The sequence below is a fragment of the Larimichthys crocea genome, chromosome VII, assembly GCF_000972845.2.
Source record: "Larimichthys crocea isolate SSNF chromosome VII, L_crocea_2.0, whole genome shotgun sequence".
Lineage (NCBI taxonomy): Eukaryota > Metazoa > Chordata > Actinopteri > Sciaenidae > Larimichthys > Larimichthys crocea.
Window position 1 is genome coordinate 20587373 of NC_040017.1, and position 18476 is coordinate 20605848.

The 18476-nt window shown below is 43.7% G+C and overlaps 2 protein-coding genes across 4 annotated transcripts; both read left to right on the plus strand.

Moving 5' to 3' along the window:
- Positions 1-736: 736 nt before the first annotated feature.
- On the plus strand, positions 737-13451 carry wdr81 (WD repeat domain 81). 2 transcript variants are annotated; one of them, XM_010736665.3, is made up of 12 exons: positions 737-966; positions 1623-2152; positions 2577-6136; positions 6223-6330; positions 6435-6634; positions 6768-6949; positions 7169-7334; positions 7554-7719; positions 7803-8627; positions 8761-8906; positions 9073-9255; positions 11618-13451. In XM_010736665.3, the coding sequence occupies exons 2-12, from the start codon at positions 1791-1793 to the stop codon at positions 11942-11944; spliced, it is 6225 nt and encodes a 2074-aa protein (XP_010734967.1). In that variant the 5' UTR covers positions 737-966; positions 1623-1790; the 3' UTR covers positions 11945-13451. The 2 variants fall into 2 exon arrangements, with proteins under 2 accessions (XP_010734967.1, XP_027135959.1); XM_027280158.1 differs by having other exon boundaries at positions 737-959.
- A 522-nt stretch (positions 13452-13973) lies between these two features.
- On the plus strand, positions 13974-17609 carry serpinf2b (serpin peptidase inhibitor, clade F (alpha-2 antiplasmin, pigment epithelium derived factor), member 2b). Of its 2 annotated transcripts, none has more exons than XM_010736664.3 (10): positions 13974-14174; positions 14595-14686; positions 14772-14865; positions 14947-15021; positions 15157-15442; positions 15614-15757; positions 15935-16123; positions 16277-16419; positions 16513-16717; positions 16810-17609. In XM_010736664.3, the coding sequence occupies exons 3-10, from the start codon at positions 14812-14814 to the stop codon at positions 17160-17162; spliced, it is 1449 nt and encodes a 482-aa protein (XP_010734966.2). In that variant the 5' UTR covers positions 13974-14174; positions 14595-14686; positions 14772-14811; the 3' UTR covers positions 17163-17609. The 2 variants fall into 2 exon arrangements, with proteins under 2 accessions (XP_010734966.2, XP_010734965.2); XM_010736663.3 differs by having other exon boundaries at positions 13978-14174; positions 14797-14865.
- Positions 17610-18476: the final 867 nt, after the last annotated feature.

The following is an 18476-nucleotide window of genomic DNA, read 5'->3' on the forward strand; positions in this document are numbered from 1 at the left end:
TATATATATACAAGTTAAAAAGATATCTAAGAAAAATATGGCAAATCTAAAAGATATAAACAGTATAAATATGGCAAATATAGAAATATTCAGCGGTCTGTGTCTGTCTGTCTGTCTGTGTCTCTCTGTGTCTGTCTGTCTGTGTCTGTCTGTCTGTGTCTCTCTGTCTGTGTCTGTCTGTCTGTCTGTGTGTTTGTGTCTGTGTGTCTGTGTCTGTCCGTGTCTGCCTGCCTGTCTGTCTCTGCCTGTCTGTGTCTCTGTCTGTCTGTCTGTGTGTTTCTGTCTGTCTGTCTGTCTGTCTGTCTTTGCCTCTCTGTCTGTGTCTGCCTGTCTTTGTCTGTGTCTGTCTGTCTGTGTCTTTCTGTCTGTCTGTCTGTCTGTCTGTCTGTCTGTCTGTCTGTCTGTGTGTCTCTGTTTGTCTGTCTGTCTTTTCCTGTCTGTCTGTCTATGCCTGTCTTTGTCTGTCTCTGTCTGTCTGTCTGTGTCTTTCTGTCTGTCTGTCTGTCTGCCTGCCTGCCTGTCTGTCTGTGTCTTTCTGTCTGTGTCTGTGTCTGTCTCTGCTTGTCTGTCTGCCTGTCTGTGTCTGTCTCTGCCTGTCTGTCTGTCTCTGCCTGTCTTTCTGTCTGTCTGTCTGTCTGCCCCTGTCTGTCTGTCTGCCTCTCTGTGTCTTGCAGCAGCGCTGGTCACATGAGCTGAGGCTGCTGTTGTGTCACGTGAGGTGTCTTATCTTAAAAAAAAAAAAAAAAAAAAAAAAACATGGCTCCAACTAGCCCAGAACAAAAACACGGTCTGCTGCCTGCCCGTCCTCCGTCCGTCTGCTGACACGCTTCAGTGAAGGTCACAGGATGGATGAAGCGGTTCATCGTCGTGCTCGTTGTTCGTGAAGTTAATGTGACACAAACTCATCATGCGTGAAACGCTGCTGCTGTTAGCCTGACGAGCTACCGCTGCTACAAGTGGTGAGAGGTGAGACATGAAGAGAGAGCTGCTGTCTGCTTTACACTTCCCCAGCACGGCTGCTCTTTGTGTCAGTGCCGATACAATAATAATAATAATAATAATAATAATAATAATATTAATGTTTGAGTTAGCTGTTTGTGTATTGTGTAACGTTAGCCGCTTTGCTAAGCTAACTGCTAAGTTGTCGTTACTTCCCCATTTGTTTTCTTAAAGCTTCAAGACACTTCCCGGAGTTTATGACACAAGAAAGATAAGAAACACTTCGAGTTTTAGTTTAACTCTTATAATATTTAACGCTACACTCTTGGTTTTAATGTTTTCCAAGCTGTCTGTGATGTTATCTCTGCTAACGCTGCACAGAAAATGAATGCAAACTTTCAGACTACCCGACACTGTTGTGAAGTGTTTTGCACATTTAATCAGAAGCACTGAGGTTAATAAGTTTAGTTTTAAATCATGACCATTGCAGGCTTTGCCGCCAGGGTACAGTAGGTGCGTTTATGAGGCAGTTAAGTCATGTGAGCTAGACCTCAAACATCAGGCACAAGAAGTCATGTGCATCATTAATCATCTCTCATTACAGTCTTGCACAGGACTGTTATTGTTGGAAGTGCTGCACATGCATTAAGACGCTCGTCTGACTGTCCATTTGTGCTTTTCAGTTATTCCTCAGAGGAACAGGCGGAAGAGGAAATTAGCTCTGCCTCTTCATGACTTTGATTTCCTGTCCTGTGAATGTCTGAAAGTCGTCCGTGGTGCAGGAGACGGCGAGGTGAACGCAGCAGGACGTTGTGCAACTCTTAACAAGCATCGAGAGAGAGAGACTCACCATGGATTGGCTGATGCACGCAGTTGAGAAAGACTTGGGGGTTGACCGACGTCAGCAAGGTCCAGGTCCCCGCCCCAGGGAGCTGGTCGCCCTTGTTCCTACGCGCTGGGTGATGGGCCTGAGAGAGAGGAGGATCATGCGCTGTGCCCGCTTTGACGGCATCAGCGAGGCAGAAATTCGCACGTACCTTCAGTGCTCCCAGGCAAAGCTGCCTCCTGGCTGGACACGTGTGTGTGTTCAGGGTCTGAGGAAAAGCAAGCTGAGCTACAGACTGGCCAGAGACCCTTGCCATCAACAAATGGAGTTCATGTCGCAGGATTCTTATGTCAAAACCATGCAGTGTGTGTCGCAACATAATGTCAGGTACAATATACACCTACATCTCTGTTAAAAAGATTTCCCAATCGTTCTCTGGTTCTACCCTCTGAAAAGTGAGACTTTAGTGCTTTCTCCATTTTATATGTTTAAATGTATGATTGGGTTTCGACTGTCGGTCGGGCAAAACAAGTACTTGTTCAAAGATGAAGGCTTTGAGAACATGTGCGTAGTTACTTTGTGACATTTTATAGATTAAAAGATTCATTAAAAAACATGTAATTCATAATGAAAGTAATCGTTAGTTGCAGCACCTGGGGCTTCACTAAAAATGAACTAGAAGTGGCTTTGGTGTAGATTTCTATATTCAGAAAGTCATACTTCAAACTGTTTGACTAGATGTCAGGTAGATATCTTGTCTTCAGTGAAGTTTAAAGTTAATATGTATCTCCTTTTTTTCTCCCCTTTACAGGAATCTATGGCACGAAGCTCACAACAAACTTGTGCAGCCATATGCAGGACCTAATGAGCAGATGCATGCTGCAGCTGTAGATGCAGTGCGTCATGCTTTACAGAAGCTCTTCAACTCCACGTTCATCTCATCTGACAAAGTGTCACCCTCACTTTCTCCAGCCAGAGAGAAGGAGAAAGAAAACTACTTGCCATCCAGTTCATCTTGCTTTTCCAAGTCCCAGTCAGACCATCTGTGTCCCAATGTTCTGCCTGCAGAGTGTCTGCTGGAGACAGCAGAGATGCTCTATGTGATTCTACCTTATACTCAGTATTCGCTCCATGATATTGTCTCTTTCAGCCCAGCCAAGCTCGCTAACAGCCATGCCAAAGTGTTGTTCATTCTTTACCAGTTACTAATAGCCCTACAGGCATGTCATGCGGCTGGTCTGTCTTGTGGAGAGCTCTCCCTGCAGGACATAGCAGTAGATGAGCAGCTCTGTAGCCGTCTCAAACTTAACCTAGCCCATTATGAAGACCTGGGGACGGAAGGGGATGCAGACAGTGATGCTACTGGCAGACAAGTGCCAAAAAGTGTTCTGCCAAGGGACAACTCATGTGTGAGCCAAGAGAACAAAAACCTGTGCAAAGACTGCTTTGGTGAGCTCAAGACGTTGGTTCTGGACTGGGTCCATGGGCGAGTCAGTAACTTCCGCTACTTGATGGAGCTCAACCGGTTAGCAGGACGGCGAGAAGGAGACCCTAATTATCACCCAGTGCTGCCTTGGGTGGTAGATTTCACTGTGCCATTCGGAAAGTTCCGCGACCTCAGGAGGTCAAAGTTCAGACTCAATAAGGGGGATAAGCAGCTGGACTTCACATATGAGATGACCAAAGAGGCTTTGGCAGCTGCAGTGGGTAATGGGGTAGGTGGAAGCGGCGTAGGTGGAGACCTCAGCGGTTCTGTAGGTGCTGGCGGTGGTGGACAGCCTGATCACCTCCATGTACCTCATCATATATCTGATGTGCTCTCAGACATTACCTACTATGTCTACAAAGCCCGGCAGACACCCAAGCCGGTGTTGTGCAGCCATGTTAGATCCCAGTGGGAGCCTAATGAATACCCAGCCAGTATGGAGCGCATGCAGAGCTGGACCCCTGATGAGTGCATCCCAGAGTTCTACACAGATCCCTCCATTTTCCGCTCTATCCACCCAGACATGCCAGACCTGGATGTGCCTTCTTGGTGCAAGTCGTGTGAGGAGTTTATTGAGGTTCATCGGCGCCTTCTGGAGAGCAGGGAGGTGTCCCAGCATTTACATCACTGGATAGATCTCACGTTTGGCTATAAGCTGTCTGGTAAAGAAGCTGTCAAGGCCAAGAATGTGTGCCTGCACCTCGTGGACAACCACACCAATCTGACTACCTATGGCGTAGTCCAGCTGTTTGACCAGCCCCACCCGCCCCGCTTGTCTCCTTCCCAGTACGCCCCAGCAGAACCTCCTCTCCTCGGCCTTGCTGCTCTCAATGTGCCTTCTCTACACATCCCTCAAATCGACACCATCGCTGACACCGTGGATGGAATGGTGCCCGAGTCCACAGGGTGTGAGTCTAGTGGCTGGACCATGGTAGACAGAGACGAAGAGCTCGAACAAGGTATGGAAGCTCTGGACTCATTGGCGTCCACCGGCTCATCCAGTTCTGCATCCTGCTCTGTGCCAATGCCAAGCATCAGTACGGCAGGAGGAAAGATAGGAGGAGAGCACACAGCACTTATTGTATCTCAGTCCCCGAGTTCATTCCCTGGTGATTTCACAAGCGGCTTAGGCCCTGGTTTACGCAGTGGCATGCTACAAAGAGGTGGGTCAACAAACAGAAAACACGGAGAGGGCAGTGTGACTGCCAGCAATGCAGAGGAAATCAAAATCAGCCTCCCTGAAGGCTTCAACCCATTGCAGCCTTTGGAAGAGCTGGAGAAATTGAACAATTTCCTGGTCAAGAGTCTGCACGCAGAAGTGTGGCATCCTGCAGGATCTAGCGACTGCACAAGAGAGGGCCTGATAATTGAATCTCTACCCTCTCTTACACAGCTGTACCAAAGAGACATGCAGGCCCTTGGTGTTCTCATCGCTGAGTTATTCTACTCCTCTAAACTGAGAGGACTGAAACCAGGCAGCCCTCTTAAACAGCGTTTCCATGCTGTGATGAAGCTCTGCTCCGCCAGCCTCCGTGATGTGCCACTGTCTCTGCATCATGCTCTTGAGATGCTGCTGCTAATGGAAAAGAACTCTGGGATAGCACTTGAAGAAGTACCGGATTGCCCACATCCACTTCTTTTTAAATACGACCCAATCTGCGACGGTCTGCCTCCGCCAAGTCCCTGCCAGTTACTGAACTCTGTCATCTCCCCCTTTCCTTTCCCTTCCTATTTTGCGGCACTCCATCATTTTATCTTTTCCTACCACACCAAGATGGAGACTACGTGTAGTCTTCAAGGAAGAGATGTTGTCTTTCACCTGTGGCAGCAGCTTGAGATACTGTTACAGGGTAAGATCACAGCTGAGGGTCTTGAGATCCTCTTGCCCTTCATTCTAACCCTCATGCTTGAGGAGTCCACTGCTGTCTATGCTGCTTGGTATCTTTTCGAACCCATCTCTAGAGTACTGGGTCCCAGAAATGCAAACAAGTATTTACTGAAGCCACTGATCAACGTTTATGAAAACCCAAACTGCCTGCGAGGACGTTTCTATCTCTACACCGACTGTTTCATTCTGCAGTTGATGGTGAGACTCGGCCTGCAGGCCTTTTTGTCCAGCCTACTCCCACATGTGCTGCAGGTCATCACTGGATTTGAAAGCCGCATCTCAGGCTCTGGTGGGGAAGCTTGTAAAGGGATGAGAGGTGGCACATGTCATCTGGAAGAGGAAGAAGACTTTCAGTGTGGTGAGGTGCGACAGTCTTCTGGGTCTGTTAGCGGTAACATGGGAAGTAGCAGCGGAGCCAGTGGAGGAGTAGGAGTGGTGGGAGACGCAGGGCTGGTGGATTACTCCTCTGGAATCAGCCTCAATGACCAAGTGTTTCTCTCAGAAGCAGAGGACTTTCAGAATGGTTTCTATGTCAACAGCGGAGCAGGGGTGGCTGGTGGGAAACAGCCGAGTCAGAACTCTGCAGCCAAGGATCAAGACCAGGAGTCTCTAAGCGTGGGGAAACTAAGTGACAAAAGCAGCACAAGTGAGCTGTCACTGGGCGATGGAGACTCTATGCGAGACCGAGCCAGTCTCAAATCTGCTGACAGCAGCCAGGACCTGAAACAGGCTAGTGAGGGAGAAGAGGGAGGAGAGCTGGAGGAAGAAGAGGTGACTGAGACTAATGAGGGGACAGATGATTCTGTTCCCAGCTTAGAGCTCACTCTGTCTGGTTGCACGGAAGCTTCAGGAGCCACAGTCGCCACTCTGGAGGGTGAGTTTGTGAATGGAATGACACTGGAGGAGACGGAGAAAGGCAACGTGGGAGAGCAGGAGGAGGAGGATGACCACGAGCCGTCTGAAGACTCTGAGGAGAAAGAACAAAAGATTCTTCTAGGTGAGTGGATGATTGAGGTTTATGTGAATTATCTGATAATTAACTGAATATGTCTAATGTTGTTAATCATGTTTCTTCACACACAGATACTGTCTGCAAAACAGTTCGATGGCTGTCCGCAAAGCTTGGACCAACAGTGACGTCTCGATACGTGGCGAGAAATTTGCTGCGACTGCTCACAAATTGTTACATCGGTACGTACATTTAAAACATCAAACATTTTATTGCCTCATTTAGATATAAACGTGTGTCTCATGTTCACTTCACCCCTATTCCTTCTCTTCGTCTCTGCCTGCAGGACCCGAGAAACACCAGTTTGTGGCCCCTGTGTCCGAGGAGAGCAGTCTGGAGAGCGTGGGAATGGGCAGCGTGTATGAGAAGAAACCTGTGGTTGGTGACCAGACAGCAGGACCTGTGTTGGACTGTCTCGTCTACATAGCTCAACTTTATGGAGAGCCTGTACTCACTTACCAGTACCTGCCTTATATAGGATATCTGGTAAGGCTGGAAAAAATGAGAATGCACATAAAAACTACTTTCTTTTATTGTGGGAAGAAGTACATGTAGTTTTTAAGGTTAATCAGTTGTCTAAGAACGTTAATAAAATGTGCTTTGATGTGTATGTTTCCAGGTTTCTCCACCATCTTCGCAGCGTCTTAACACACGTAAGGAGGCCAGTCTGCTCGGAGCCGTTGCACTTACACAGAAGATCATTGTCTTTCTCTCTGATACCACACTAATGGATATGCTTATGAAGATCAATCAGGATGTGCTCCTGCCACTACTGGACCTCCTCACCACCCCTCGTATGGGGTAAATAACAAACTTTACAACCACACGTACACAGAGATAGATATACGTATGTTTAGTTATTCAAAGCTAGCAGAACAGATTGCTTTGCTTTTTATTTGTCACACACTTCATTCAATTTCAAGTGCAAGTGCAATTTTTCATTTTTGTGTTGAAATGGAGTGTAATCTGAAAACAGGCTACAATAGATGTGTCATTCATCCTCTGCTCTGCTGTACTCAGGTTCCCCAGCGGGGTGCAGACACGCACTGCTGTCTGTCTCAAGACTCTCAGCCTGATGGCTCTCATCTGTCTGCGCATTGGGAGGGAGATGGTGCAACAGCATATGGCCGACACTCTGCGTCGGTTCTTTGCTGTTTTCTCTCTGCTGCATTCTCTCCAGCCCCAGGTATGCACACAACACAGCACATGGAGACTGACGAGCGTCATGTCAAAGAGCTTTACAAAAACAAATTAACGCAAACGTAGATATGGATAAAAATAAAAACCTCAGACATAATTTTTTAATACAAACTGACAGAGAAAGGGTGGTACATGCAGATCATTTAAAAGTTTCTCTGTGTAGTTGCGATACACAGATTCAGTGACTGTGTCTCTTGTGTTGTAGCTGGACCAGGCTCCTCGCAGAGTTGTCGGAGAAGTCACAGTCGTAGATGTCTGCACACCTGAAGAGGTGAATGTGACATACGAGTTGGGGATATTGGAGGAGCTGCAGACTGTATTTAACCCTGAGATGGCCCATGCGTCCTACATTCCCTTCTACTGCCTCATAGGTGAGTGACATGAAAAATGGCTGTATACTCTGTTAAAATCGAGTATATTGTTATACCTGAGTGCTGTATTGTGACTTCGGTAGGTGACATGGCCATTCGGAAACTGGTTCCCAACCACGAGTTGGTCTGGCAGTTGGCTCAGTCCTACCATCAGAGCTTGAGTCGGGGGAGTCCAGAGACGAACGTCGCAACAGCGTCCAGGGTAGAGCTACCATCTTCCTCCATGGTTCTCTCCTCGGGTTTTGCCAGACGCGTGGGTTGCAACCCGTTCCCTGCTCCCTCCTCTAGCTCCACCCCGATGGGAGACTCCCTCCCTGAGTCCGGCACGTTTGGGAGCCACCTGGTGGGAAACCGTATCCAAGTGTCCCGGGACAATGATTATGATGGTAGCCCTAACCTGGGTAACTCCTGGGGACGCTCCAGCCACACCGCCCCCATCAACACCACTGCCTCCACCTTCACCACTCCATCTGTTGGCACTGCTTCCTTTTCCTCCTCCTGGGTGACAGGACCCACCTTAGAGGACAGTGCCCTGAAGCAGGACCTCCCTCGCAGTGGCCGCTCCCTGCAGGGCAACTGGCTGGCCTACTGGCAGTATGAGATTGGCCTCAATCAGCAGGATCCACATTTTCACTTCCACCAGATCCGGCTGCAGAGCTTTCTGGGTCACTCAGGCACTACAAAGTGTTTGGCACCACTGGCAGGAGAGGATTACTTCCTTTCTGGTAGTAAAGACAAGACTGTGAAGCTCTGGCCCCTCTATAACCACGGTGATGGAACACAGGAGGTGGAGCCCAGGCTCACCTACAGCGACCATCGAAAGTCAGTCTTCTATGTCGGACAGCTGGAGGCTTCACAGGAGGTAGTCAGCTGTGATGGTACTGTGCACCTATGGGACCAGTATGTAGGTACGAGAGATCAAGCACAACGAACTGTGCATCTATAAAGTTGTTCATGTAATTCATTAGAAGGCACACGACTCAAATGGGTGAAACTAAATCACAGCTACTTTTCTAACTACACATTATTTGTTGTCCTCAGGAAAGCAGATCCGCTCGTATGAGGCTGTGGATGGGAAGAATCCCATCACAGCTGTCACCACCATGCCAGCTCCACACTGCAGTGTTGTGTTTGGCAGCGCGGATTCTGTCCTCCGCTTCATCGATCCTCGCAAACCAAGGCTGCAGGTAGCAATTTCACTTAGCAAGCTCAGCCTGTCGAGACCTACTCCATCCAACATCCACCGATTCTGTCAATCATTACTGTGTTTTCAAAATGGCAGCACTTCTTACACTTCTCCACTATAAAGTTATTTTAGCCTTGACAGTGACAAATCTTCTCCTCTGTCCCCAGCATGAATTTCGTCTGGCATACAACAATGTGAGTGCTGGGCTCATCCGCTACCTGGCAGTGAGCCCTTCAGGCCGCACTGTGGCTGCAGGTTTCTCATCTGGCCTCATTGTTCTGCTAGACGCACGCACTGGACTTATTCTAAAGGGCTGGCAAGCTCATGAGGCAGACATCCTCCAAATGAAGGTATACTTGTAGTGTGTGTGTGTGCATATTTTTCTTTTTCTTACATCTGTATAACTGAATAGGGCTGCCTCTAGGTAACATCTTAGTCAGTAGGCTGTGGTAAATATGTGTTCAGCTTTTTAACTACTGGATCTACCAGTGACAGTAATACAGACTGATTGAAGTTTGGCTGTTGATAACAATGGTTATGTATGCACTGAACAAGTTATTTACTTTTATATTTATCGGGCATCTTTGCCTTTATTTAAGTAACAGTGAATAGGAAACAAAGCTGGGGAGAGAGAGGATGGATAACATGCAAGAAAATGTCTAGGGGGATGTGCAGACTCTGCAGACATTGCAATTACATGGACAAGCCGTAGGCCACCAAGGCACCACTCATGCATTTCTTATTACAACAGTAACTGGTGCATAAATGGTAAATTTCACATTCCCCCATACACACACACATTCATACAATGATGGCAGAGGCTGCCTTACAAGGTGCCATCTGCTCAGATACACCGGTTTCCATCCAAAGTGCTCATGTTAGTACGTAGCTCACTCATCTATCTTGCCCAAGGACAAGCGACCCAGTGAACCTCTGATTATTCGACAACCTGTTCTCCCGCATGAGCCAGAGTCTCCCCACATAAATGAGTGTTTTCAGGATCACATAAAAAGTGTGGTTAGACTATGTGTTAATCCCTGTCGGATACCGGGAATGAAAGGGAGATGAGCAGTAACCAAATTTGGGTTGAAATAGTTTGACAGTCATCACCAACTAGAAGAGTTTAAAACAGTCCCTACTCTCTACTGCATTACCATACCATGATAATGCAGTTAATGACTTCCACTACCATTTAATTTTGTAACACAATAATATAAAAAAAATCAAAGTGGGTGAATATCAAATACTTCAGTTTTGTATCCAAAGCATACAGAAATATCTGTGATTTTCTGATTGAACATATGATTCCCAGGTCAGATGATGCTCACACACTAACTGGACACCAAATACGCATTTTAAACGTGTTTCCCAACCCTGACGTACGTGGGACTCGTACCAGTCAAGTTGTTTACACAAGACGTGGGCCCGGGGTACACGAGTCATGCAGTGTGTCACATACTCTGCCAGAAAAACATCTAACAAAACACACTCGGGAGTTTCTCTAATATGTTTAGATTACTTTGTTCAGTTGTTAGCGTCGTGTGATTTCTGATGAAGCTGGCCTCTATGGAATTTCAATCAGACTTTCTGGTAAACAGTGGAAACTTTTGGATGACCTCAACTGTGGAAAACACAACCCACGCAGTACCAGTTTATCACTTGGCATGTGTGTTGACTCTTAGCAACCCACATTAGATCCATATGTCAGATGCAGATACTTTTACTCTGATCCTTGACCTGCTATTGATGCAAGTTGTAAAAGGCATTTTACTGATTGCCTTTTTTTAGATGCAGCTCATCATGCAGCCTTTAATGTAACATTAATATAGTCTTCATTTATAACCATATATGCATACATTGCATGACGTCAATACTGTCCCAAAAAGTTATAAAATCCTTGTAGGAGCATGTTGCTGCATTCCTGGAACATACACATACTCAAGCCAGAAGGTGTGGCTGTACCTTTCTGTAGTCATGTGATAAATATTCAAGAAGATCAGCCAAGTGGCTTTTATTTTGACATTCCCTAAAGGTAGTGGTGGGAGAGATATGAAGCGGTGCAGAGATGGTGAAAGTTGTACCCAGCGAATCTGTTGTCAACAGAGCGCAAGGATGAGCAAACTTTATTTAACCCCAAATTAGGTCAAGGATTGTAGCTCTAGTTTTAAAGGCACAAGTTTAGGCAAATATGGACACGGGTTACTCATTAGAAAGAACACATTAGTTCTCATTGGCACATTCATATTACTCAGATTTCCTCTCAATTGTTCCATCAACCATTGACTGTTTTTATATTCAGCTGGGATATTAAAAAGAAAAACTCTGTTTATTTTTTATTTTTTATAGTAAATGAAAATTATTAAACTAACCTGACCAAACTTGCACCCAACTAATGGTGCAACGTTTGTGGATGCAGAAACACTGCAAGTCAAATCTTTTTGATATTTTTTTATTAATTAAGAAATGGATTGTAAATAGGGCTGTAAGCTGTTGTCTTATTTGTCTTTCTAAATATGTGTCACATGTTTCTGTTTTTTTAGTTTTTCTTCAAAGTAGAAGAAGATGTTTTTTTTATATCCATCTATTTTCGAAGAAATTTAAGTTGCTTTGCATTCCGAATCTTGAAAAAGGATGTTGGAAAACTTTGAATGTTTTGTGGGACATGACATGAGCAATCATTGACTTTTCTTTTTCTTGTGTTTAACTTTTCAGGCTGCAGAAGGAAATCTGGTCATCAGCTCTTCCAATGACTACACACTCACTGTGTGGAAAGATCTGGAACACAAGCCTCTTCGCCAGTACAAGTCACAGTCCGACCCCATTCACGCCTTTGACCTTTACGGTTCGCAGATAGTAACCGGCACAGTGGCTAACAAGATCGGGGTGTACTCCATGGCAGATATCTCTCTGAGCCCTGTTAGCAGCACAAAGCTTAGCTCGGAGAACTTCCGCGGCACTTTGACCAGCCTGGCAGTCCTGCCCACCAAGAGGCTTTTGCTGCTGGGCTCCGAGAACGGGGCCATCCGGTTACTAGCTTAGGGAAAACCTCTTCCAGCTACACTAAATACTCTTAGCACTGACCTTGAAAGTGTCTTATTCGTGAACACCGGCTGTCTGAGCTCTCTGTGGCCCTTCTAATTTGCTTGAGGTCAAATGTACTGGCGGGGCAGTTTGTCCGTTCCACTGATCCGCTTTTTGAATGAAGCAGCACAAGCGAAGGTGTTAAGTGTATGAGCTTCACTTCTAACGAGTCTTGCCACTCTGGCTGTTGGCACCAGATTTGATGAACAAGTAATGTGTGCCACACAGTTAACATTAATGATGTACAGTAAATCCCATGATTTTTTAAAAAAGCCTATATAGATGTATAGATAGTATATAATGGGAAATTCTTATCTCGACAAGGTCATTTGTTCTTTTGACTAGGTCAGTTATTCTGTTCAAAAGAATGAATCAGAAGACGTGCTCAGGAAGGTGGAACCAAACACGGTTCTTATGTAGTGTTTACACTTTCCAAATAGATGCATAACAACACCAAAAATACATTGACCTCAACTTTTCATTTCCCTCCATGTTAGAATACATGCGTATCCAAATGCACTGATTAAACTATGCAGTATTTGTAGATCAAATCATTTGTTTGTGCTAGCTTCACCCCATGTTTCATGAGAGGTTAGATTGTTTTTACATCCTAAACAATAAAAGTACACTCACTGTTTTGTCGACAGTCTCGGTGCAACTTCTTGCATCAGTTGTCGTCGCGTACAAAAGTCAGTTACTGATGCACAGCCTTTCTTCTACTGCACAAGTATGGCCTGAATTGTAACATGTAGATTTGCGCACATATTTTAAAAGCTGAATGTTTTTATCCACTAATAAATTACTTGAAGTTGCTTTGGGATTTTTAAACCGTTGATTTAGCACTTGTAGCAACATTATTCTTATTGGAGTGCATCTGGGCAGATGCCTCTCTGACTGGGTATTGGCCAGTTCTTAGACTCACCGCTTTCTAATTTCTGACCACAAAATCTAACATGGGAACAGTCAATGCCAAGATAAACAATTTTGTATTTTAATATGTATGTTACTGCATATGAATATGTCGAGAAAATACCAACACCAGTTGTAAATGAGTAATAAAAAGTGGATTAACTTGCTGCAGTAGCGACTTTTGTTCCTTAAACCCAGCCCAATATCCGATCAAAATGTTCAAAGTCCATTAGCATTCAACAATCAAAGCTCTCCCCTTTGTATGATTTGTATCACTGTCATGTTGTAAAACACAGTTTGCCTACTTTTCTAATTATTTGCCCAAAGTTCAAAATGCTCTAACAAGTGTATTACACTTTTTGATATTTTGTGTTTTTTTGTAAACCTGGAGTGAAAGCTCAATAATCATAAAACGACAAACTTTGTTTCAAAAAGACAATTTGTAGTTGCATATTGATAATTGGTTACAATTGTTCCAGTATCTCTAAACATTTTAAGAGTCCATGAAAATGCTTATTTATTAACTGGATTAATAATAAAAAAAAATGCTTCCATGTTTTTGTGTGTGTGTTTTCCATTGGTTCTGTGATTCACTTGGATATATCATGACTCCCAGCCTTGCCTTCCGATCTTGGCTCACTCGAGCTCAGATTGAACAAAGTCCCCTCTTGTGTTTGCACACGGCTGTCATGTGCTCTACAAGATATCTATTTTGCTTAGTGGTGAAATGTGATCTAATCAGCTGAATAAGTTCATTTTTGTCTTCATTTCTTTCCCTTTCTTGAGTAGTGATCAGAACACATAAACAACCTTTTTAGACAGAGTAGTCCAATTTGGCTTGTCTGTTCTGTGAAGTGTGTAATCTGTCAAAGCCAGGGCTTTCTGGGAAATGTGGACTTGTGTTCTCAGATATCATATGTGCAACTGTGTCGTCAGCAAGTTGTGTTTGTTTGTCGACACAGTTGGATTAACTGCACTTTTGTAATTAATCCATCGTGTCCTGTCAAAGATTTAGTTGTGTCATGATATTATCACCTTCCTATTGACATGCAAAATATCTAAGCGTGTCTGTGTCCAATATATGACCCTGGATGAGTCTCAGCAACTGCATTTACAAACAAATAGTGGCTTAAACAAGGCCCCAATCAATGTAGGTTGATATTTAACTGTTTGCTGAGCAAGTGCCAATCTTTCACTCTCAGGAATTCTGCCATCCACAGTCACTTAGTCGCTCCTTTTTTGGACAAGGCAGCAGATTTTATTCTAATTTAAATTTAAGGTAAGATCAAATATATTTTGATAAACTTATTCAGACACTATTGCACATTTAAGTTATTTGAAGACTTGGAGGAATACGTTAAATATTACCTAGTTATTTGTGTTTTTTCATGTTTATGTAAGTCTGCAAAGGGCGCTATGATGCTATACTAGTTAATACTTTTTACTTATTTTTTAACATTTTAAGTTGATTTGCATCCAGAATCTCTGTGGACATCACAGTGCACAGATACTCGAAACTGTTTTTGCCAAGCTAAGTGGATTTTCTGTCCCTCAGAAAAGTGCATAGCCTACAACAGTGGTTTACTGAACAATATATCTGCAATATTAGGATGCGCTGGATACACACACTTTGCGGTTTCTGTGTGTAAATCTTGCTGCACGATTTACAAAATGTTTTTGTCTACCTCATATGTTTTAGGCATTATTTCCAGATGATCCTTTAAAGGAGAGAGTGACTAAGTTAGAGTGAAAGACCTGCAGACAATACAGCAAAGAAACTTTAAATAAAAGGTGAGTGTTGTGTTTTTAGAGGCTTGAACACAGGAGATATATTTATTGTTTCATAAAAATGACCAGGCCACATTTCTCTTTTCAGCCAACGTGATTTCTTTCTTTTACAGTTACGTTGCAAGGAAATGGACCTTCGTCTGACACTCCTGTTGATCTGTCTCTGCAGCCAAGGAGTCACTGTAAATAACTGATAAATCACATTTAAGATTATGATGACGCTTGTGTAAATTGTTATTTCATACTATCTTTCTGCTCGACAGAATGGTGAGGTGGCAGACGGCGAGTCAATCCCTTTGGTGCCTCTCGTTCCTTTGATTCCCAGCCAACCCATAGAGGTTAGATGCAAAATATTAAGAATGTTTGGAAGTTTTATCCCCCTGATTGTGCTTGTCTGTTTTCCTGGTCATCTACATTCACAGTTTGGAAAACGTGGCCTTGTACTAAACATTTTCTCCGATTCCTGCCTTTAGGAAGTAGAAAATGATAATACACCACTACCAGAAAAGGCATACACTACAGCGGCACCTGTATTTGGAACAGCTGTAACTAGTAGGCCCGATGGGGGCTCATCAGCAGATGTAGAAGATAAAGACTGTCGGTCTATCGGCAGAAGCCAAGAATCCAGGGAGGCCATTGCTGCTGCCATTCAGAAATTGGGTGTGCGGCTGCTGCAGAACCTGGAGACAACGCCAGAGCAGCCAAATGTCATCATATCTCCTTTCAGCATATCATTAGCGCTCTCCCAACTGAGCTTAGGTATGCATGTCCTGCTGCAGCTTATACGTGACACATTTTCTCTAAACAGCTTGTATTTTTACACATATATAATCATCTTATTTGATGAATTGTGTCAGCAACTTGCCCAAGTTTATAGTCATCTGGAGACCGTCACTGTTCTCATCCAATTATTGCACTCCCTCTTTACAGGTGCAGTAAATGAGACACTGGAGCTGCTGATGCATCATCTCCATGAACACTCTCTCCCCTGCTACCACGAGTCTCTGCATAATGTCTTAGTGCAACTCAGAAACAACGACCTGCAGATTGCCACGCGTATCTTCATGCGCCAAGGTTACTTCCTAAAAACAAATATTAAATCATTTTTAACTATACTAAAAGTTGAGACTGCACAGCCCCTACTTGCAGAAACATTCATTTCCTTATCGTTTCTATTATTAGCACTGGCCTAAAGAGCAGGTTTAAGGGGGAATAGAGCCTGAGAGACTGTGTGTTTATTATGTGTTTCAGGGTTTCATCCAAAGCAAGAGTTTATTGATGAATCCCAGTGGTTATATGACTCAGAGCCAGCAGTCTTGGAGAGCCTGCAGCAGATAAACGACTGGGTGGAGAACGCAACAAACGGAAAGATGACTGACTTCCTGTCATCTATACCACCCAATCTGCTCCTCATGCTCATTAATGCTGTCCATTTCAAAGGTGAAATGTCACCACATTCAGATAACTAGCCTCTTTTCTAAGATGGCATGTTTATTGAGAATGCACTCCCAGTGGAAATAACCAATAAAATGTGCTGTGTTTTCCTGAAGTTAATAAAATGAAACTGAGACCTCTTTTGCACATCGCCCACAGGAGAGTGGAAGGCTCGATTCGACCCGCGCTTTACCTCTAGAGGTGTGTTCTACCTTGATGACAAACACATGGTTGATGTGGAAGTGATGGAAGATGCCAAACATCCCTTGAGTTTATTTACTGATAATGACTTGGAAGCACAGGTAAAATGCAGTTTCATTTCTTACTATTTTAATCACTGTCCCTAAAATACACTTACACTTAATCTGACACTACTTTTTCTTCTTCTTGTGCAGATAGCAAGGTTCCCATTCTTGAAGTTCATGAGCTTGTTGGTGGTCATGCCAACATCTGGCCAGGTGAATGTGTCTTCACTTTCTGAGAAGCTGAATTTCTCAGATCTGTATAATCGTATGCCCGCGGAGAGGCCTGTTCAAGTTAAAGTCCCCAAATTCAAACTGGAGTATGCTCAAGAACTACAGGAGGTTTTGACCAAATTAGGTAAGACCATATTCGTTTTTGTGGTCTTTGTAATGTTACTTTCATGACAAATATGGACTATAAATAACCCTATGTTCTCTGCTCTGTGTTAGGCCTCGGAAAGATGTTTTCCAGTCCCAACTTGGCTGAGATAGCAGACGGCCCCCTGCTGGTGTCCAGTGTGTTGCACAAGTCCAGCATGGAGATAAACGAGGAGGGTGCGGAGGCCTCTGCAGCCACCACCGTGATTATCTCACGGGCGTCCAACCCTGTCTTCCACCTGACTCAACCCTTCTTCTTCGCCCTAATTGATGATCAGACTGAAGTGCCGATCTTCATGGGTGTCGTCAATAATCCAAATCCTGAAGCTCCTGTCTTGCAGAGAGGAGAACCCGGAAGCATGGATAAAGTGGGATACCCAATTGATAAGAATAATGTTGGCTCATATGGACGTCCACCTAAGTAGGGATTAATATCCATACTGCTGTCCCAGACCAAGACCTCTATGATTGTACAGATTTAATGTACAATATTACTTAGTTGGATAAGAATGTGTGTGTGTGAAAACATGCTTCATATGTGTCTTTATTATATCATAGAATAAACACACAATCCCAGTATACCACGTAAAAAAAAAAACAAATATTTCTTTTAAATATGTCAGCTTTGCTGCATTAGATGGCATGTCCAGGTCAAGCAACTAAAATTATAAGATTTATATTAGATACAAGAAATGGTTTGTTCCCATAGTCAAATCTGTTGTCATCTTAGAAATGATTGATTACATTTTTTTTAATTTCAAAAGGTGTTAAGATGTAAGGTCAGTGTGACAGCATTACTGCACCATTTTGTATGTAGTTGGATTTTTAAAGATGTCATCTAATGGGATAATAAATTGAATTTACTTAAATCACAACTGGTCATAGATTTTTTTTAAATTGTCTTACTGAACTAAAAACTGTTGATGAAAATGGGTAAAAGATATAAAAGATGACAAAGCTGATGATGATTTACCAAACATGAATAGACAGTTTTATTTTGTGGTTGCAGCGTTATCTGAAGTTGTCAAATAACTAATATTTGGTGGTTCTACTCCACTAGTTCCCCATCTCTGCAAAGAAACAAGTGATAGATTAAAATGATGCTGTAATGATTGATGGTAATAAAAAAAAGGAGATAGGAGTTGTTGTCAGTTCATATGTTTTTATAATTATTTTACAGTCATTGTTATCTTTTTTAAATGTGATTGTTATCAATTTATTGTTCACTATCTCAATCCAATGGAAGACGAGTTTGCAAGATAACATAATTAACTGAAAAGGTCACTTATTCTTGCAAGACGTTGTCAAGGAAAGTTTGTGAATGGACATTTGATTTGTCCACATAAACCAAATTTTGAGGACTGCATTCTTTCACTTATGTAACATCGTCAAAATCAGACGCATCGTGCCTTAAGCGAATGCAGAAAAACTAGTCCACGCATTTGTTACTTCAAGGCTGGACTATTGTAACTCTTTGTTATCAGGCTGCTCCAATAAGTCTCTTAGGACTTTGCAGCTAATTCAGAATGCTGCTGCACGTGTTCTGACAGGAACCAAGATCAGAGATCACATCTCTCCCATTCTGGCTTCCTTGCACTGCACAATTTAAAATTCTTCTCCTTACATACAAAGCTCCTCATGGTCAGGCACCATCATATCTAAAAGAGCTCATAATATCTTACTACCCCTCTAGAACACTGCGCTCTCAGGATACTGGGTTCCTTGTGGTTCCTATAGTC